General features: G+C 36.5%; 3 protein-coding genes across 12 annotated transcripts; 2 read left to right on the forward strand and 1 right to left on the reverse strand.

Moving 5' to 3' along the window:
• Positions 1–4,158: 4,158 nt before the first annotated feature.
• Positions 4,159–6,075, reverse strand: LOC115234940 (SUMO-activating enzyme subunit 1). Its single transcript, XM_029806362.1, has 6 exons — positions 5,820–6,075; positions 5,389–5,560; positions 5,050–5,306; positions 4,781–4,962; positions 4,569–4,701; positions 4,159–4,475 (listed from the first exon to the last, which is right to left on the reverse strand). The coding sequence occupies exons 1-6, from the start codon at positions 5,915–5,917 to the stop codon at positions 4,313–4,315; spliced, it is 1,005 nt and encodes a 334-aa protein (XP_029662222.1). The 5' UTR covers positions 5,918–6,075; the 3' UTR covers positions 4,159–4,312.
• Positions 6,076–6,268: 193 nt separating this feature from the next.
• Positions 6,269–10,019, forward strand: LOC115234939 (protein C12orf4 homolog). Its single transcript, XM_029806361.1, has 10 exons — positions 6,269–6,620; positions 7,363–7,871; positions 8,070–8,291; positions 8,396–8,599; positions 8,707–8,822; positions 8,925–9,061; positions 9,137–9,257; positions 9,339–9,457; positions 9,542–9,667; positions 9,762–10,019. Exons 1-10 carry the CDS (start codon positions 6,594–6,596, stop codon positions 9,873–9,875), a joined length of 1,695 nt encoding a protein of 564 aa, XP_029662221.1. The 5' UTR covers positions 6,269–6,593; the 3' UTR covers positions 9,876–10,019.
• Positions 10,020–10,489: 470 nt separating this feature from the next.
• On the forward strand, positions 10,490–15,834 carry LOC115234960 (vasorin-like). 10 transcript variants are annotated; one of them, XM_029806390.1, is made up of 6 exons: positions 10,527–10,931; positions 11,238–11,311; positions 13,056–13,200; positions 13,556–13,915; positions 14,042–14,643; positions 15,069–15,831. In XM_029806390.1, exons 3-6 carry the CDS (start codon positions 13,135–13,137, stop codon positions 15,361–15,363), a joined length of 1,323 nt encoding a protein of 440 aa, XP_029662250.1. In that variant the 5' UTR covers positions 10,527–10,931; positions 11,238–11,311; positions 13,056–13,134; the 3' UTR covers positions 15,364–15,831. The 10 variants fall into 10 exon arrangements, with proteins under 10 accessions (XP_029662259.1, XP_029662254.1, XP_029662256.1 ...); XM_029806391.1 differs by having other exon boundaries at positions 11,241–11,311; XM_029806392.1 differs by having other exon boundaries at positions 10,527–10,759.
• Positions 15,835–22,262: the final 6,428 nt, after the last annotated feature.

Here is a 22,262-nt window from a genome sequence, read left to right on the forward strand (position 1 = left end):
TTACGCTCTGCCACACGCGCAATCTCATTCACGTACACGTCGCGACGTATCCATCCTTCACGAAGGACGACGATTCCTTCGCGTAAGACGACGCCGTTTCCGTCTGCCGTTTCCAGCAAGACCGGGACGACCGGCCACGGAATTAATTGCAACGACCGTGTCTTAATTGATAACGAAGGGCATTAAGATCTCGCGCAATGCTCGCAGCAAAGGCGAAGGAAAGGATAGACGGACGAACGAGCGAAGCAAGAGAAGGAGCAAGATCCTCGACGCCGAGGAGCCCAGACTAACGGCCGCGACTGCGGAAGGGGGAGGTGAAATAATGCCGGGCGCGAGAAGCCGTATTTGCATTAGCTATTCGTTTGACCCTAAAAACTGTCTGAATTGCACCGATGTCTGCTCGTAAAGCCTCCCGGGGCAATATCGCGGCGGATCGCGCTTCTCGGGCGTGCTCGAAATCCGAAACTCGCGAAAGCCGCTGCAAAGACTCGCGCGAAATTAACGTCGCGACCCTTCGCCTCCTTCCCGAATGGGGCGCGGAACTCGAAGAAAAAACATTAATTATCGTGAAAGAACTTTATAGCCACAGCGCGATGCTGTGAGATGCGACGCTTATCACATATTTATTTTCTGACATTATAAAGAAATATACTTATATTTAATTAGTGTAATTAATGACACGATCAAAAACACAGATATTCTTTAAAGCTGATTAAACTGATTTTGGCAACCAAAGTTTGTATATTGGAGAAAAACTCTCCATGTAATCGAAAATATTTATGCTAAAATATTAAAGACGGACCCCGCACAGGATGGATTCAATAAATCATAGAGTAGTGGCGAATGCGCGTACCTTTTTGTACGACCATTCGTGAATTAATCAAGAAAAAGACGACTCACCGTCACGTGTCGCACTGTCAGTGATCGCAGACATCGGGAGCGGGATGTCGATCCTTTCGTCGATCGCGTGTCCACCGTCGTCGACGGTTAACGGTTACACAGCCGTGACGAATATAACTCTCGGCGCACAATGTATCGGATTTTACGAGTATCCACCTAGAAAAAGAAGAAACACGTGGTGATGGAATAGCTATGGCGAGACGGGATGGAGGGAGATGGACAAGAAAGACGACGTTGGAGCGCACTCAGATTTTATTACGTTATTTTGTTAATGCAACGAGCGAGAGAAGAAAGAGAGAGAGAGAGAAATTCTGGTCCACGTGCCTCTTCGAATGTCCGGTCACGAAAAATATTATGTCCCTCGGTCAGAAAACGGGCCATGAAATCCTTTTATGCTCCCCGCGTCCTGCAATCCGCACAATTTCACCTATGCATCTTTTTCACCGACTGATATTGGCATAGAGTTGCTTTGAGCGATGTTAAGCGACATGACACGTAATATAAAGCACCGTGACACATAGATATAAGGTATTTCTATCTCTCTCTATCGATATTATTATAATAATGCAATTACGTAATCGTTAATATATTAGAAATTTAAAAAAATTATATTTTTTACAATAAAACGTACGAAAAAAATTGATCAAGAAAGGAATTCAAAAAATATCGAGTTATACGCAATCGATAGCTACATTTAATTTTTAATTTTATTGAACTTTTAAACAAAAAAAAATGTGTATATATTTCATGACACCTTTTTTATCAGAAAAAGATCATTCATTCTTTAATTGAATTCTCTACATGAACGTGACTTTGCCTCCAAATATTTCCTTTCAACGCTATCAGATTGCATAGTCTCTATTTCTCTTTTTTGTTTTAAAGCGATAGCGGTGGCGTACCACGTACAAGCAAGGTTAATAAAGAAATCGCGGCACACGACGCCGACAATAAGACACTGATAAGCGGAAAATATGTTACGGCACGGTATAAATACTAACCGCTATCGGCGAAAGAAGCTGTAAACAGTTGCCGCACGTACGCAATTCCTGCCGCGACGACGCTCCTTTGCAATTCGCGGAGTTTCATTGCAGAAATTGCGTCACACACACGACTTAAATATCGTATTTTCGGCGTTGCAACGAAAAAATGATACCGCGCGTAAACTCCGATCAATATAATAACGCTAAACACATTCATTACAGATTTGCGTCAACATCCGCGATGTTTCGGCATTTAACTGTCGACTCGAGTAGTCTTGTTTGTCTTAAGAACCGTCACGTTTTTTAAGGTCATGAAAAGCGTACAACGCGTGTATGTCAATAAATACATCCAAAGAGGTATTTTAATAATAATTTTCGTCGCACTATAAATTAATGAATACGAATCCTTTTCGCGTGCGTGGAAGATTTGACAGCACAAAAGAATTTTAAGATATAACATCTATATATCTCAAGCTTTTAATAAAATCAATGTAATCAAGTCACATTCTTGGCATTTTCAGAATCGCGTGAAATGTATTCGAAATAATATTTCTCAAAAAAAATATATCTAAATTTGTGGTACAAAAAAGAATTAATCATGCAAATATAATAATCGTTCTCTCCCTCTTTCTCTCTGATATGTGCATCACCAATACAACATGTAAAAGATAACTTAAAAGTGTGAAGTAAATCGTGCTATGGGAAACTAGCATTCCTAAGAGTATACGTGTCATATCGATTCTCTGTAGCGGAACATGTACATATAATAGCGACGGTAGCCTCAATGAATTCCTTGCATGAGTCACGGGAAGTACCAGTACGTCTCTTACTCCACTTAGGGCCGGATAATAATCACGCGATCGCATAAAGTCGCGAAGGCGCTTTTTGATCGCATGTTTTTCAACGGAGAAATCTATTTATTTTTGTATGGAACTTGCGCCTGTGATATATGTCGAATGAATCTTTTCGATTGGAAGACACGCTTTATTGTTAAAGCCGTAATAAATAAATTTGCATGAATAAGCGCAGATACATAATATATTTTTATCACGCGCGAATTAGATATTTCGTAAAAGATCGTGAACATGTGATTAATCATTCTCCGTATAATTTCATTTTAAATAATCCGCGTGAAGAAACGTTAATGACAAATTAAAGAATCTATCTAAAATACTTGGAACGAAATAAATTCGACGTGGTGATCGCAGAAAACTCAAACGACATCGTGCTATTAAATTTATATGAATCGTCAGTCGATGCGATTCGTTGCGCTTGTCGAAACGTGACGGCGAGATCCGTCACGAATTACCATTACCTTCTACTATACATACAGTCCACCGTCTAGAGATATACTAACAAAATGTCAAATTAGAAAAGCGTTTATGTCGCGCCGACTAATGGTTTTCCGACGAGCACGAAATAAAGCGTTGTACGAGATAATTCGACAGCCGTAAAAGCACGTGGCCGCATCGTTAAGAAACACGTCATGTATACCTGCGACGAGAGAGAAGCGGGTTTACATGTTTACCCTATGCATTTACATACTGCGGTAAAGCTCGATGTGCAATGACATCCGTGTACATGGGAAAAGACGATACATCATAATTCCGGGTTGAAGATCGAATCAATCACTCGCCCGTGTGTGTATGCATGTAAAGTAGCACACGTGGTTACACATACTTTACCAAATACAAAGGAATAAAGAGAAATATTAAAGAAATATTGATTAGAATATTTTGATAAAAAATATTAATTTTAAAGAATGTCAAATTATTATATCGATGTCATTACACAATAAAGCTTTTAGTATATGAACGTATATATATCCGTGAGAATATATTTAATCTATACGTCGAATTATATTGCGATAAATTTTCTGCAGAATGGAATGTAAACGCGCGGAGTGCGTTCCCTTGAAAATAATATCGGTAAACCGATAAAGTATAACGAGGCATACCTTAATCGGCTCCCCTTTCAATTTTTCAATCCCCGTTTTACGTTTCGCGACGCATTTTCCACTCGAAAGCGCACGATAAAAGATCCACAAAGCGAGTTTGAAATTGCTTTGCCGGAAGTTTCGATAGTGAATCATACGCGCGAAAAATGCATTTTTTCTATATTCATACACAAAATATATTGCATATAAAATAAACGTATAGTAAATATAACATTATGTGTATATTAAATTTATAATTGCATGTCATATATACATATATACATATATATGTTTGTGTAGGTATATGTGTATATATATATAAAATTTTATTTTCCAAATAAAGTTATATAATAATATAATTTATTTTCCTTTTTGTGACAAGTTTTCCTTGTTTAACACAACTGTTCATGTGTAGAAAGGATGAAGGAAAGGGGAAAAAAAAAAAATGTAATATTCAATATATCACAGTATTGAGAAATGTGCACTCCACCTTGGATTAATAGCCCAATTTCAAAATAACTCCGCATGATGTATCTGGATTAAATGTAAACAAGTTGTTGAGTGGAGCGTGTTTCTGCGAAGCTGCCTTGATTATTTCCTGAGCCATGACACCACCAACAATAGAACAAACTGGACTGAGTTGTGCATATATGTCACTCCTGTGATTACAAAAATATATCATACGTTATAATAATAAATATAAATTTTTCAAATGACTAATATATGTGCCAAATTCTATATTATATACATACTCTACTAAATGATCTATTTTGTTCCCCAGTTCATATTTTTTGATAATTGCAGAAGCTTCATTCTTCAGATTTTCACAACCTCTTTCACTAGGCAATGGATCTTCATCATACTTTTCACGATAATTCAATAATACTAAAAAAGAAAAAAGAATCAGTTAGTATTATTATTCAAAATACTTATTAAATAAAAACTTTCTCACTTTATAACATACTTAATATCATGTAATAAATCTCTTCCTCTTTAACTAAAGATGATTTTGGAACATTTAGGATAAATTCGAAAGGTACAAATGTATCAGTACGCTTTTCGTTAATTATTATAGTTTCAATCTTTTCTTTTCCCTCAGGTTCGCCACCTTCTGGTATTTTAACTTTTTTTTGTTTTGTGACATCTCTGAAAAATTTTCCATGATTTGTTTAGATTAAGAGATTAAGGTGTTAATACATCAAACATCAAGTTTATAAATATAAAGATACATACTCTCCATATTCGTGTTCCTGTAAATCTATAAATATGTATCCAAGTGCTCCCCATACATCTCCAGCAAAAAATTTGACTTTCTGTTTTCTGCAAACTCGGTTGATTCTCTTTAGCTGCGTGATGGTACAATGCGTAGCACATACCACATTAAATTGTCCAAAATATTCATCGGGTTTATCATCAACTTTGCCTGAGTCCGCATTAACATTAACCATAAAGTTTAAATTTTGTGCTCTTGGTAATGAAGCTTCAGCTTTCTAAAAGTATGCAATTATTTTAATACACAATTATTTGTGCACAGCAGAATGTGATATATATATGTTGCTGTTTAATGTTTACATTCTTTCCGATATCTTCCTTTGGTATAAAAAACTGTGAACATCTATCTAATTCCGTTACATTTCTATGATCTAAAAATGTAACAGTGTTGACTCCCGCTAGAATAATGTTTTTAGCAATCTCCGCGCCAAAACCATCCAGTCCTATCAAAAGAACTTTCGCAGCCCGCAATCTTTAAAAAAATATTGAAAAACATTTTTAAAAAAATAATGGTATCCTAACTGAATTTCTAAGACACATAAGAGCGCGTCATACTCTAAAATATTTTATTTATTCATTAGAAAACGTATAATCGACAATCAAGAAACGTATTTCATTCATTTTAAAGATCTTTAACAGCCGCGTAATGCGTATTATATCTATAATTCGCAATTTCACGAAATGCCGGTATAACAAATAAGTATCAGTCGGAATATGATAGTAGAACTTACCGTTTCTGTGAATCTAAACCCCACAGACGTAATTGCCTGTCGTACAATTCGGCTTCGTGATCCGTTAATTCTTCCGCCTGCTTGTTCTGATCCACCATCGTGAAAATGTTTATTTATCGCTATGAAACTTTCTTCTTACCGCCAAAAACGTGTTACAGAACCTTTCTGTAATCAACTAATATGGCGCCGAAACTCACACGTATTTCACGCATACGTTGACATTTAGTTCGCGACGCTGTCGCATTCTAAAGGCGCGCAACTACGTCATAGAATGAATAAACGCTAGGTCGGAAACACAGTGACAGATAACTGACTGCGTTTGGAAAATGGTGTATACTTCTAGAGCTACCAATCACGTCTCTTTTTCAAAAGTATATTACACGACCGTATATATGTATTTTCTGAACGCAATCATTGATTGTCATGGGGAGGCGTCACGTGGTTTTCACGTATGTCATGTAAGCACGTGTATGTGTGTATATGTGTTGTATTTACTGGCACAGTCATCATATATGAATGAGAGTATATGTATACGAATGACTTTTCAATACTGTCAGTATTTGCAATCTTCCATAGAGTGTATCCTCAAATTTTGATGAATATAATGAAACGCGAAAAGTAAACGTCGCATCTCTGTGTTTATGTCAAATTCATCAAATTTCTTATCCTCTAATAATCCAAAAAATTTTCTATGCACGGAGACGGAGGTTATATGCGTTAATTACAAGTTGATACAGTTTGATCAATCCAAATATATTATATATCAACAATCGAATGACGCATATCAATGAAACAATGAATGTGAGTACTAAAATAGGATTCACTAGTCTCGAGCAAAAGTTTATTTAGTTTGCCTTCATTATTGTGACATTTATCGCAGCTCATACTAGCTCGAATTGATAAGGCAGGATCGAAATTTAAAAAATATTCTCTCCAGAAAATATATTATCTAAATTATTTGAAAATTTACACTTGGCATTTCAAGAATATATATATTTAGACTGAAGTTGAAATAAAAGCTGGATTATTCACAACCGTAGCATTATTTTTGAATTGCAAAAATATTGAATGCTTTTTTTTGCTGATATTTTACAATCCATCTCACACAATAAATATGTTATTGTATTTATTTAATAGAAATATATCATTTTCCTTATGTTATATGCTCAAATCTGTAACCAATTAAAATTTATAATCAATTATCGCATAGCCATATATATCGACTGCTATTGCTGAGGAATAAATATAGACAACAAACATAATCGGACTTACTATGTACTAAGAATTATCTTTGCCCCTTTAACCTGAATGTTGTGAAAGCTGACCTTGATAGCATAAGTGTTCCAACTTATTTTAAATCTCGTAACGTCTGTCTACATGCTGATAAAAGTTAATTACATGAAATACATCATTCTAATCGGCTACTAACTGTTTCATATAATTATTTTACTGTGCCATTTAGAAAATATATCATTTTGTGGTTATATATCTTTCACAAATATGCCATAAAATTCACATGAAAAATAAATAAATATCATTAAAGATAATGAATAAAGCAGAAGAGGAGCACATTGAAAAGACATTTATCTACAAATTTCCAACATGCACTACAAATCAAGAATATACATTGGAAGTTCCAATAAAAATACCATACCATGGATCCATAAAAGAATTGATGCATCGTATAATGTCATCGTTCAAGCTACCATGTTATGTAGAATCAGACTTATTAGAAGCTCTACAACGTAATATCAAAGAGCTTACACTGCAGTTTTATGATGATAAGTCAGAGAAACTTATTGAAGCTGCCAAAACAGGCAATCTGGATTTAGAAGATATAATTAAAAATTGGGAGAAGATATACAAACAGAAGACAGTAGAATACTCTGATCCCATTGGAACCACAGATGAGGAATTATTTGCAGCAGCGTATCACAGATTAGTACATTCTCCATCTTTGGAACCAATTTTGCAAGCAGAACACAAATTTGGACGGGATGTGACTGAAGTAATTCAAATGAGGAATACTGACTACGACCATCTCACACAAAAGTTGGTATACAGTTGATTACAGTTTTTGTCCATGTTTCTCATTTTTTTCTAAATGCATATTTTGTACATCCTTAAAAAATATGAAAAGTAAGAAATTAGAAATTATTTTTTATGGTTTAGAGAATTTTAATAAGAAATAATTGAGAAAAGAGAAAAAACTAATTTCTCGTGTAAAAAAGAATCCTTTATAAATTGCAGACAGACCGATGAAATGCGCGTTGCCGTCGAGGCTCTCGAAGCAGGATCCACCGAAAAATCAATAAACGATATGGCAGGTCGTCATTTCGAGGAACAGAGTTTATTACAAGGTTACTGGGGATCTAGAATCGATGCTTTAAGATTAGATCAACGGCGACAGTATCGAAATTGGATCATGAGAATGCTCGAGGAACAACAAACTAGTATGATACCCACGCCGGTGTACGTTTTTCTTTTGCGCATTTTGATTTTAATCAATGTAGCAACAAGACTTAAAAAGTCATATCAGAGTAAAAAAATTTATATACTTTACATTTTTTTAACAGTGATTCGCCTATAATACCATTGCCATCGTTACGCCCGGCTTTAGACAAATTCGTGCATAGTGAAGAAAAACATACGACTGATTATCCTCTATTGGAAGAAAGCTTTACGATACATTTGGGATCGCAGATGAAACAAATGCATAACATACGTATATTGACCGGAGACGTGCTGGACTTTTGTCGTACGAAAAATAGCGAATCCGGGTATCTTGTAATAATTTTATCCAAATCGTTAATATAGGATATACCAATGCCTTCTTCCTCTTCGTTTCTCTCTCAGACGGTTATAATAGAAAATATATTAAACTTAGGATGGATCCAACGCCGCAAAGATTGCAAACAGCTTTAGGATTATACTCGAACGATTTGTGTGGATTAGTTCTTCTAAGTGATAATCATTTAGGCAGTTATTCCGGAATAACAAAAGGTATTTTTCAGAATGTAACAAACCGTACATCAACGGTTCTAAATTTTTTTTTGCGGTGTCAACAACACATTTTTGCCATGTTAAAATACTATATCGTTGCAGAATTATGCTCGATATGTCAATTAACGACAGAATTTCATTTCCCGCCGATCGATGAACAGTTGGAAAAAATTAAGGAAGACGTGAAAGATGCCGTCGCCTGGAGGCAGGCGCATTACAGAGAGGGAAGTGATCCTCATGTAGGTGATATTGTTAAAAATTTGACTTGAAATTGATAATTATCATATGTATATAATTATATATATCTTTTACAGACGAAAAAATCCACGACGAGTAAGAGCTTGCAAACGGGCGATGTTTTTGTCACGAGACATTCTAATCTGGCACAAGTTCACGTAGTATTTCATATGGTGGTGAATGACTCTTTGAGATCTGGTAAATGATCGTATTTACAATCATAAATTTCTCGTTTTACATCCGATTTATATACTTGATACGCGATCTTAATTTTATTAGGTGATATCAATTCAAGGCATCCCGCTATTCTGGGACTGAGAAACATTTTGAAAACTGCATGTTGCAACGATGTGACAACACTGACCATACCCGTGCTACTCGTCCACGAAATGTCAGAGGTAATCTATCGCACAGATAACTCAGGCAAATAATTCTTAGATAATTAAGTGAAAATGTAATTAACATCGATATGACGGGCATAGGATATGACGGTCGCCTGGTGCACGAAGCGAGCAGAGCTAGTCTTCAAATGCGTGAAAGGTTTCATGATCGAAATGGCGTCTTGGGGTGGAGCCGAGCTGAAGAATCTCCAGTTTCTTGTGCCGAAAGTAAGTCTGATGCGATAAGAGTAATCTCTGTCGAGATTAAAAAAAAAAAAAAAGATGTAAACATGCTGACGAAACCGTTATTTATTGCTTGCAGGGAATGTCGGAGGAAGTTTTCGGAACATTAGCCACAATGTTGCCCAGCATATTTCGAGTGTCAAATCCGCTAGTTTTCAAGGCCACCAGCACCCCGCAAACTCCGAAAAAGTAAATGATTTTTCTTGCCTCTGTTATCGTTGCGCATACACTCGCGTGGAGAATATTTATTACTGTGTACATCGCTCATATGCAGTCGCAATTATCCATCGCAGGCGCGAAAAAGATACGACTCTGTGAATAAATGTCTTTTAATGAGCTTTTTGTTTATACTACTTTCACATAATTAATTGCCCACCGAGTCAATCCGATATTCGCAATGCCAAGTTTTTCCATCAAATATTTCGGAATTTACATTGAATATATCAAACAAAAGCAATGTATATTTTACCGCTCTTATATTATCTTTTAATGAAATTAATAAGTGAAATATTAACATCATATTTGTTTGTATTCTATTTCTTCACCTAATACTAATTTCTCACAGAACTATATTAAACTTTTAAAAATTTTCTAATAATTACATAATTATTTGTCTCTATTTGCAAAATTAGTTCAACATAAAAAATTCAATATGTTTATAAAAATATATGCATCTAAAAAGAAAGGCATCGCAGAATTTGTTAAATAATTTCAATAAAAATAATATCGAATAAGATAAACAAAACGAACATAGGCAGCATTATCGCCGTTAGACGCGCGACACAGAGAGCAAGGTTTATCGCTTTTAGCCATATTTTTATTTTCGTAGCAGAGCAGATATGCTAACAGCATTTCGGACGCGAGTCTTGTCGCGAGATGCAACATTAACTCATCTCTCCGCGCGTTCTAATAACTCATAAATTTCGCAAACTCAGAGATACTATTCCAATAATGTTTAATTGAAAAAATATGTGCGATTAAGTGTGGCAGAGTGAGACAATCGCCGACCAGCTGCCGCAAATCGGTGGATTTACGTGCGACGGCGTCGCTTCATAATCGCCAATTTATCTGAAAGCGGTACGTTAGCCTCGATGAATTTGAACTTCTGACCGAGGACAAATTAAATTTAACGCTCGGCGCTGACGCGAGAAGTCGTTCTGTGAAAAATTATTTGTTTTCGATGCGGCCTGCGTAACTAATACGATCGTGCATTCGAACTTTATCAAATTGAAAGAGATAAAATATACAGGTAGTTAAATATTTTTGTTAACTAAATTATTCAATAACATGCAGGAATTAATTACTAATCTATATTCAAATACAGTGCATAAGCAAAAACAGTGATCGCATTGTTAATATGATGAAACTATTTTTGTTTATCAATAAGATCACACTGGTCCATTGGAGGAAGATTTTAAAAAGATAAGGCGACAAATCATTGATTTCACTATAACAAATAGGGCGTGCAATTATATTGCCGATCGAAGCGTGGAGTGCATTATAATATCCAATTGATTCTTTAACCCCCCTCTTAATTCGACACTGCAATCTTCAGCAGAGTATCGTGGATGAATTCCATTCCATTGCCATTCCATCGAATCGCGGTGTAAGAAGCATAGTTGACGCTAGGTGGTCCCGGTGGTGCGGTCGGGTGCATCGAGAAATCGGATCGCAAAAAAAAGCATCGACTAATCAGATACCACCTGGCATGATGTGGCTCGGATCATTCATATTTTTGGCCATTGTCGTTTTATTCGTCTCGGCGACAACGGTGGTGGGTTTTTTTCCGCGATGTTTATGATTTTCCGACGGAACACCCGGTGACATACTTCCGGCTTGTATCGCGAATATCATCTTCCGGTCGTGTTTATCGCTTTTTTAAATTTCACCCTTTCTTGCGGGAAGAATCGCCGTTTGCAATTTAAATTATGTTTCTATAAACTCATTCTCTAAATTTATATTCTGTGCATGCTAAATATTCTCTTTTGCTATTTCTAATAGAAGATACGTAAAATTAACATCGGTTTCAATATTGTTGAGTCTCGTTTGATCGTATACGTGTTCCAATGACAATCGGAGATCGTTTTGTGAATGAATTAAAATTGCTTAATAGGCTGTTTGCGTTGCAGGTTGATCTGTCATTCCATAAATTAAAAAAAGAAACTTTCTTTGTGAGAATGCAATCGCAATATAATCATTTGAAAGGAGTGACAGACCTCAATTTGAAGGGAAACGAGTTTGACAGTTTCCTAGATTGCTCCACTAATTTAGAAAATCTTAGAACGCTAGATTTGTCCCAGAATCATCTCGTACGATTCTTTTTCCTGTGCAAAGAAGAATATAATCTGCAAGTGTTAAATGTGAGCCACAATAAATTAGAGTACATCGATGACAATGCTTTCAATGATCGGATACCAAAGCTGAAGATATTAGATCTTTCTTTCAACAAACTCACTGTCGTTAATGAAACCATGCTGCAATATTTCACGGTAATAATACATTTAATGAAATTTTACTTTTACAGATAAATTAATTTTTTACTTTTCGTAAAAATTTTAACGCGTTTTCAAAGTTCGTGATCTTAACAAAACGCGACCGATTATATTTTTTTTTAGGTTCTCGAATATCTATCTCTATCTCATAATCCTATAGGAGATGGGATACATGAAAGCGCATTTTGGAACTTAGAAGCACTGAAGCATCTTGATCTGAAGAATATATCCGCACCATATTTTTCATCCGTTTTCTTCAAGACCTTGACGAATCTGTCAACCCTCGACCTATCCTGGAATCCAATCGACACGATACCTCTATTACCGATAAATTTGCAGGAGTTGGATTTATCCGGCACGCAAGTGATAAGTTTTGAAAAATTGTATCTACCAAAGTTACGAGAACTGAAGCTGAACTACATGTCGAACTTAACATCATTCGCGCTGAATGATCTCGAAAACCTCACCGGTCTGGAGATATTATCAATGATCGGTTGCAGACGATTAATTCAGCTTAGCCTTTGGCCGCAGCTCGGTGTTGTGCTACCTCGGTTGCAACATCTCTCGATAAAAGAGTGCGGCCTTGAAACCTTGGATATCGAGCTGCGTGCATTGGTGAAACGAACACCGGTCGTCGAGCTGGACAACAATCCCTGGAAATGCGATTGTAAATTGGAATGGATCGGTCTGTTAAATTCGAGCAGAAATCTCAGTCGAGATATCAGGTGAGCGACAGAGAACGATATTATTCTCAGTTGGTACAGTATCGATTAAAAGTAGAGCAAATTATGAAGACTTTATTGTGTTATCACTTTATTTCGCTTTCATTTGGATTATTTAAAATATTCTTGTTACCCACAAATAATCATAGTTGACGCTAGGTGGTCCCGGTGGTGCGGTCGGGTGCATCGAGAAATCGGATCGCAAAAAAAAGCATCGACTAATCAGATACCACCTGGCATGATGTGGCTCGGATCATTCATATTTTTGGCCATTGTCGTTTTATTCGTCTCGGCGACAACGGTGGTGGGTTTTTTTCCGCGATGTTTATGATTTTCCGACGGAACACCCGGTGACATACTTCCGGCTTGTATCGCGAATATCATCTTCCGGTCGTGTTTATCGCTTTTTTAAATTTCACCCTTTCTTGCGGGAAGAATCGCCGTTTGCAATTTAAATTATGTTTCTATAAACTCATTCTCTAAATTTATATTCTGTGCATGCTAAATATTCTCTTTTGCTATTTCTAATAGAAGATACGTAAAATTAACATCGGTTTCAATATTGTTGAGTCTCGTTTGATCGTATACGTGTTCCAATGACAATCGGAGATCGTTTTGTGAATGAATTAAAATTGCTTAATAGGCTGTTTGCGTTGCAGGTTGATCTGTCATTCCATAAATTAAAAAAAGAAACTTTCTTTGTGAGAATGCAATCGCAATATAATCATTTGAAAGGAGTGACAGACCTCAATTTGAAGGGAAACGAGTTTGACAGTTTCCTAGATTGCTCCACTAATTTAGAAAATCTTAGAACGCTAGATTTGTCCCAGAATCATCTCGTACGATTCTTTTTCCTGTGCAAAGAAGAATATAATCTGCAAGTGTTAAATGTGAGCCACAATAAATTAGAGTACATCGATGACAATGCTTTCAATGATCGGATACCAAAGCTGAAGATATTAGATCTTTCTTTCAACAAACTCACTGTCGTTAATGAAACCATGCTGCAATATTTCACGGTAATAATACATTTAATGAAATTTTACTTTTACAGATAAATTAATTTTTTACTTTTCGTAAAAATTTTAACGCGTTTTCAAAGTTCGTGATCTTAACAAAACGCGACCGATTATATTTTTTTTTAGGTTCTCGAATATCTATCTCTATCTCATAATCCTATAGGAGATGGGATACATGAAAGCGCATTTTGGAACTTAGAAGCACTGAAGCATCTTGATCTGAAGAATATATCCGCACCATATTTTTCATCCGTTTTCTTCAAGACCTTGACGAATCTGTCAACCCTCGACCTATCCTGGAATCCAATCGACACGATACCTCTATTACCGATAAATTTGCAGGAGTTGGATTTATCCGGCACGCAAGTGATAAGTTTTGAAAAATTGTATCTACCAAAGTTACGAGAACTGAAGCTGAACTACATGTCGAACTTAACATCATTCGCGCTGAATGATCTCGAAAACCTCACCGGTCTGGAGATATTATCAATGATCGGTTGCAGACGATTAATTCAGCTTAGCCTTTGGCCGCAGCTCGGTGTTGTGCTACCTCGGTTGCAACATCTCTCGATAAAAGAGTGCGGCCTTGAAACCTTGGATATCGAGCTGCGTGCATTGGTGAAACGAACACCGGTCGTCGAGCTGGACAACAATCCCTGGAAATGCGATTGTAAATTGGAATGGATCGGTCTGTTAAATTCGAGCAGAAATCTCAGTCGAGATATCAGGTGAGCGACAGAGAACGATATTATTCTCAGTTGGTACAGTATCGATTAAAAGTAGAGCAAATTATGAAGACTTTATTGTGTTATCACTTTATTTCGCTTTCATTTGGATTATTTAAAATATTCTTGTTACCCACAAATAATCTCTATCTGGAATAATATATTGTGAAATAAAATGATAACAATACTTGCGTCTTGCCATTACATGAAGCTTCATTTCATTGCCTTTAGATGTCTCGAGAATTCTATGAATTAAAGCTTTTTTCATTAAATTGAAAGTATTTTACTAAAATAATGAGTTTGATCAATTAAAGTTTTATATTTAGATATAGATATCATAACCGACATTATAATCTAACTTTATTTTATAGCATATTAAATCATTAAAAATGACGAAAATATAAATATCCATTATATTTGTACAACAGATGCTACGCACCGGATCAACACCATGGCAAACTACTCGCTGAAATACCAAACTACGAGCTGGAATGCGAATACGACTCATCAATTCTTTATCCGATTCTGTGGACATGTCTCTCGCTAATAATTGTTTTCCTAATCATCGCCATGATTGTAGTCTTCTTCAAACGACCGATAAGTCAATGGAGTTTTAAAGGAAAAAACGGGGATACCGTCACGTACAAGAATGTCATCGAATCGAACAATGATCTGGTCCGAATATTGGCGGTATCCGAGGCGCACGAACGCAACGAAGAATGAAGCCAAATTAAAGAGAAAGAATACACAAGAGTATACGGACAATCATTCGGCTTAATCGTAGATATTCCATCGTAGATATATCATCAAATTTTTTGCAAAAATTTTGTTACAATATTTACTTTGAATAATATAATGTAGCATTGTTAATGTGATGACACAACGTAAAATGTCAACAAGAATAGATATTGATGTATATAGAGTAATCTAAAAATTACTATTTGCAAGGTGTTAAAATTTTTATGTGCCCGATAATAAGATTAATTCCAGGATTACACCGTTAGATAACAAATTATTACACAATCAAATATATATTGTAGTAAACACTAAGAAAAGTCTTTTATGCCACGCTCTGTAAATTCGAAAGACCATGTGCCATGGATTCGAGTACTCGTAGGGTATTCCCAGTGTTCGATAATAATGCGAAACTCTTCTGCGGTCGAATAAAACGTCTTTTTTTTCTGTCGGTAAGAATCGGCGTGTTTTAAAAACCCCTTTACCTTTGTTCCACGCGGCGCGTCCGTTGCCATAGCACAAAAGAAAAGCGGATACAAAGAACGCAATGGCTCATTTGCCATGAATGACGGCAAGATCCTCTTCCGCGTAACGACGCGGCAACGCGTAGCTGAACGCACGAATTATCGTGCGTGGCATCTTGAGAACGCATAACTAATTGAAGTTCTACGAGATTCCGCCGCAACGAGTTCAGTCTCCGGTTGAACCTCTTCCGAATGATGAACGAAAGAAGAAGCTCTCTATACAGAGTTTCTTTAGAATCGAAGTCAACCCTGAATATGAGTTTTATTCTGAGACATTACGTACTTTAGAACAGAATAAAAGATATTTCTTTCAAATATCTTTCACGTGCTTTTGCTTCGAAAAAGAAATTATTAACGATCGAATCAAAGGTTTTCTAACGGCTTGCTGCGAAATGTAAAAAGAAAATTATCCTTTGTAAGCTCGTTGATGTTTTACGACTTACATATTATAATGCACATTGGAAAACTATCGAAAAAAATATTTTTATAATTAATTCTTTTTTAATCTACATTTTTATATTACATTTATTTTTCAACATAACTATTTAAATCTCGATAAACACGATCGTGCGAGCGATCCAATCAGATATTGGTTTGCACGACACTTCGATCGTTGATGAAACGTTAAGGTGCAGGACGTTACGCGCTCCGTTCTAGGAAGGGGCGCATATATTGGCGTGTTATACGATGAGCCAGCAAATGGTGCTATGAAGATCGTCAGTTTACGTGACGTGCACCGTGATCGCGTGCGATGTAGCGATCAGCCATTGTATCGAGGTATGATCTTCCTATGGGAGGCCTATATTGGGTTACGCCCGAGCAGAAAGAGAGGCCCCCATGGGCAAGGATGCCCGGGGAGTCACAACATGCAGAAGAGAGGAGCGCAAAGAATCATTGAGGAAGATGCGCCGCGCCGTGTCGAGAACGGAAGCCCGCGATTACAATAATTCTTTGCGTGTTAAGGTACGCCCAACATAAATGTGCAGTTGTCCTCTTTACTCTACGCGCCTTTTTTCCATATATCAGGATCAATCCGTCAGGGTGCGGTAAATCTCGTTTGTTTTTGACGCCATTTCATCTCTTGTTAATCTAGTGATTAGACGTCTCTTCGTTCATATTCTTTAAAAATTTTACAAAAGTGTTTGACAAAAGTTCAACTCACTATATTATATTATAATAAATTTTCGTATATATATTATTTTATAAACAACAAAATGTAAAACTTCCTTACGTTATGCCAAAATCTCCATGTAAAAATCTTTTAATTTAATTTAATTTTTATTTATATGTGTGACTTATACACATCATACATTATTCTTACAATTAGTTCAATTTATATGAAAAGTTGTACGTGATTCGAATTTAATTTAATTTTCATTAACAATGAAAACATCCGCTGCTCTGCGTATCGCATATCCCTTACATGGAACATCAATTTGAATCAACGAGAACTCCGCACGTTTTTCATCCGGAGTACGGATAAAGCGATTGAACATTGCGGAATATTTTTTTCATCGTGCCAGTGAGCGAACACAGGGGTTGAAGGGGAGGTTTTGGCGGCAAGAGGAAAAGAGAGAGGAGGAGGTGAGCGATAGAGGTTCTACCCTCCTTGCGGGGCGGTGTCGAGTATCCGTAATTCGAGATTCCGTGCGAGCCAATTTGGCGAGAGCCGGTGGAAAAATAATACACCGCCTACCAGCACGAGATATCGCGAGAGCGTGCGGAGGCGAATTTTAACGGTCAAACGACGAAACACGTGGGCGGACCATGTCGTGGAATATCGTGTTTCGGACCGTGAAGAGAAGATCCTATACCGGAATCCTAAGACGCCTCGCTCTGGCGTTTTGTTGGAAAAACAGCGTGGGCGATATTGCCCGTACCCGATGACGGTCGAGATACTTGCCCCCAAGTATTTAGCCGAACGAGATGATATATATCGACACCTTGGGACAAGCAATATCCTTGTGCTTCGGAGCTGGAGAGGGATAAGCATCTCGAGTAGATTATAGATTGTAATAAATTAACGAGATAATTTTTTTATATTGAAATATAATAGATACTGAAAAAAGAAAGAAAAGTACAATTACTCTGATAAAATATATTAAAAATTTACTGCCCTGTTCTTACATAATTTAAGTGTTGGTTCTTAACCGTAATTAGTCAAAGACATACTATATATCTGAATAAGTTAGATCGTGATTAATTTTTCTTTCACTTTTTACACATGTGAACGAGCATATACGTTCTTCTGAACGACAGAAAAATTTCCCGAGGCACGCACTTTATTAATCAAGCGCACAGCTGACTTAGCGCTCGGCGAAACATATTTTTATAACAACCCTCTACATTACGATTCGTTAAGCCAGCGTCTGCATTAACTAAGCTAATCCCTTAATTACGTTCCTCTTATTTCTCCTCGCTTCTTCTCTCCCGCCCTTCTGGCGGCGACTCTCACGCTTCCTGCATCATCCTTCACTTGGTAATTAAAGAATTTGATGAAATCCCGCGGACGTATATACGCGGAAAAACACACGGCGAACGCATCCGCAAACAGGTAACTTTCGCACGCGTTATATAGCATGATATACAATATTGTTGCTTTCAAGTCGCCGCATAATACGTCACACGCTCAAATATCACACCGATTCAATTAACGTAATCAACGAATAATTATCAGTCACAAGAGAGAGAAAGAGAGAGAGAGAGAGAGCTCTATTTCGCACATTTAATAATAACAGATATTATGATGTGGCAAACACACGCGAGATAACTCTGATAACATTATATTTTAATGAGAGTATTGCTCCATTCATAAAATGCATCATTCGCGAATTAATTGCGAGTCTCTTCAGCAACTTTAACATACAAGTGACACAGACTCTTACAATATTACATTGCATATATGCTGACAGACATCTGTCCTCGTTACACGTTAAACCATATGCACTTACAGACGTGCATCCAAACGCGCGTTTTGCATCGACCAAAAACAGCCGCATGCCGCGGAGCGATTTTCGCCGACGGGGTTTTATCTGATTAAACCGACGTAGAAACATGGGGTTATACGTGTAAGCTTTCCGAGCCTGTCTATGGGGAGAGAGGCCGAACAAATGAATAATGAAAATAAAACCCTGGTGATGCTATCGGTAAGCACCACGGGATTACGTACGCATCAGCGCGCCCGCGATGAACTTATATTATGGAACCCTCCGTGTATATACGTGTTGCACTAACACGCGTGTTAACGCGCGCGCGCGCGCGCGCGCGTGTGTGTACGTGCGTGAGTGCGTGCGCGCGAGACCGCAAAAGGAAAGCAAGCAGCTTTTTCGCGCCTAAGAGTTTGGCAAGTTTCTCGCACCGGTATAAGCATTTAAATAGGAAATCAAGGACGACTCTAAAATGCCTCACACATTTACGTATAATGTAATGATTTGTTACCACGAGAAGAGATATTTTATTTATAACAATTATTTATAACAATATTTTGTGCAAATAAAAATTGTGCAAAATGCAATCTTTTTTTATGCAATCTTTTTTTTATGCAATAGAGTTATCTCTGGTTTTACGAATTATTCTGTATGAGTTTCAGTATCTGTGACAATCCGATACTAATACTATAAATAATAACACCATTATTTTAGATCGTTATTTCGTCAGATTAATAATATGAAGGAAGATGTAGCAAACAATGGAAAATAAGACGAAATCTGACAATGACCCTTACTGCTAGGGTGTTCGTTCACAATTGTGTGCGCGATTGTCGTGTGTAGGTACTTTTGAATAGTCGTCTTTTGGGTAAAAGACAGCGTGCCTGTGGGGTGTAAGTATCACCAGCCGCAATAGTTGCCAAATGTGTCGGTCGTTGGTCGGAACACGCCGATTATGTCGAGGTGTGAATTTACGGACACGACCAATAGCTGATCGTGAACACAAAGGAAAGGCCCCACGGGCCAAGCCGCTTACGATCAATACCTCGATCTTTCGATCTCGTCGCGTTCGGCCGTGAGAGTGTCCATTCGGAGCACAATGGTGAATGGGCGAAAAATACGCTTTTTAAATACTCACCGGCTACTCGCCGACCTAGAATTGACCAGGACTTCCGACAAGTAAGTCTCCGTAAGTTCGGGAAAGGCACGTTCCATGCACAGGATAATATCGTGTTATCTGTGGCGCCGAATGTAACATCGACTTTTTGCCATTTAAAAATTCTGCTCATCTCTTATCCCAAGAATCTCGTAAGTTTCTGCAAATAGAAAAAATAACATACTTTGAATGAGGAGAAAGTTTTCGAATTTTTCTTTAGACAATTAAAACTGATGGAGATTACTTGAAAATTGATGACTACTATTCAACGTTTGAAATCAGCATAGCAACAATAAGATAAATAAATGATAAATGAATCGACAATTGAACAATCTTTGCAATATATTTCGAGTGATCAGTTTAGAAAGTCCGACCAAAATTTTGGTTTCGGTTTCGGTTACGGCCAATTTCGGTTAAAAATCAGGGTTTCGATTTGATTTCGGTTTCGGCCGAAACAGAGAGGAATTGTTATTAGTTTCGCCGACTAGTGTGGCAAGCAAACATCTATTTAGTTTTGCTGGGCAGATTTATGTGGACAGGCGCATAATAATCTGGTGAAAATGGAATAAAAAATAGGGATGGATGAATAAATGAATAAATAAAAAAAAATAGTTAGATGGAAATAATGAATATGGAGAAATAAAAAAATAATAAAATTCAATATTATAATGTTTTATAGTATATTATTTTGTAATATTATTTGGGTACTTGGGGAATATTTTAATAAGATATTTAATAAAACCTTATTTTAAAAATATATATGAATTTGATTTTCTAATCATATTTTTAAAATCATAATAGCTTTTGTAAGACTTCTTCAAAAGTTTCGGTTTCGGCTGAAATTGAGAAAAAACCGAATATTTGTTTTCGGTTTCGGTAAAAAAAAAAGTGATTTCGGTCGGACACTAGATCAGTTACAAGAGATAAAGATTGTGTCTCCGGTCCTCACATCAGAAATAACAACACAAATGTATAGTTATTTTCATTTGTCTCACGAATAAATATTCGAGAAAACCGAAACGAATCGGACGGTAATCCTGGAATTCCAAGGATAGTCACGTTCGTTTTTTTTCTCATTGTTTCTTCAGTAAGAGTATCAGAACCTTCATAATTATTTCTAGACTACCAAGAAATCTGCAAATAATACCTTTAACAAATGTCTATTGTTCCAGTAAAGAGAACTCTCATTGTCAACATAAAATAAAATATGCAAAGAGACTTTTAAAATCCATACAGTATAACCCGTCGTATATTATATACAAAGACTACCAGCATGGGTTGACAGGGATGTATATGATTGATTTAGGAGTCACATTCATAAATCCAATAGTAAAATGAAATAAAATGTGATCATTTAATAATGTTGTAGTTTTGATGATATTCATTAGTTCTTTCTTACAAATAAAAAGATAAAGTACCAATAAAAGTTGAGAAACATGCAATTATGTACTCAAAATTATTTGCTATAATTTATTTATCCATTCATGTATATGATTGATCGTTTCAAAAATATAAGGAATATGTATATATAGCTTTATCTTACAAAATATATTTCTCTTTCTCGTGCTTGGTACACAATTAATTACGTACACAAATGAGTAAATAAATATATTTAAACTATATAACAGAGAGAGAGAGAGAGAGAGAGGGATTATTTAATTAAAAACCTATTCGAGCACAATATCTATTCCTAATATATACGTACAATAAATATTTGATTAAAAAATTATTCTTTATCCACGAAAAAAATATACGATATTATATATTCGTTCGTATATTATTTAAAATTTGCTCAACTTCGATTAATAGATTGTAAAATCTTGGGGAAAAACTTAATTAAAAGTTTGAATATATACATATATAAACAATGTAAAAAATAAATTTTATATATTATATATTACACACACACACACACACACACACACACACGCACACACAAGCAAAGTAAGTGCGGAGAAAATCAGTTCGTAGTTCGGAATCGAAAAAATACCACGTTAAGACGTGTATGCAAATCTTCCTAAGATCGGTCTTTCCATGCTTTCGAGAAAAAAAAGGCATTCTGCAGTGCTCAAAGTGACAACGAGGCGTTTTAAAAGGCCACCCATTCGTCGAGCTAAGATGTAACATAACAAACAGCCCGAGGAAACGTATTTGCCCGGGGCAATATCGAGTTCCCGGGCACTTCCTGCGCTTCTTCATCGTTTTCTTCTTCGTGGCGCCGTTGCAGTCGGCGACTTGACATCCTACAGATTGACGAGCGCCACCCCCGAAGACAGCAGG

This window comes from Formica exsecta, unplaced genomic scaffold, assembly GCF_003651465.1.
Source record: "Formica exsecta isolate Colony F162 unplaced genomic scaffold, ASM365146v1 scaffold21, whole genome shotgun sequence".
Taxonomy (NCBI): domain Eukaryota; kingdom Metazoa; phylum Arthropoda; class Insecta; order Hymenoptera; family Formicidae; genus Formica; species Formica exsecta.

Coding starts and splice junctions, on each gene's coding strand:
- LOC115234960 (XM_029806394.1), top strand. CDS start 11,391: ATGATGTGGCTCGGATCATTCATATTTTTGGCCATTGTCGTTTTATTC. Junction 11,457..11,811: donor TCGTCTCGGCGACAACGGTG/GTGGGTTTTTTT, acceptor TTTGCGTTGCAG/GTTGATCTGTCATTCCATAA. Junction 12,172..12,297: donor CCATGCTGCAATATTTCACG/GTAATAATACAT, acceptor ATTTTTTTTTAG/GTTCTCGAATATCTATCTCT.
- LOC115234940 (XM_029806362.1), bottom strand. CDS start 5,917: ATGGTGGATCAGAACAAGCAGGCGGAAGAATTAACGGATCACGAAGCC. Junction 5,561..5,819: donor GGTTTAGATTCACAGAAACG/GTAAGTTCTACT, acceptor ATTTTTTTAAAG/ATTGCGGGCTGCGAAAGTTC. Junction 4,702..4,780: donor GATTTATTACATGATATTAA/GTATGTTATAAA, acceptor TTTCTTTTTTAG/TATTATTGAATTATCGTGAA.
- LOC115234939 (XM_029806361.1), top strand. CDS start 6,594: ATGACGCATATCAATGAAACAATGAAT. Junction 8,823..8,924: donor TTATTCCGGAATAACAAAAG/GTATTTTTCAGA, acceptor ATATCGTTGCAG/AATTATGCTCGATATGTCAA. Junction 9,668..9,761: donor TCCAGTTTCTTGTGCCGAAA/GTAAGTCTGATG, acceptor TATTGCTTGCAG/GGAATGTCGGAGGAAGTTTT.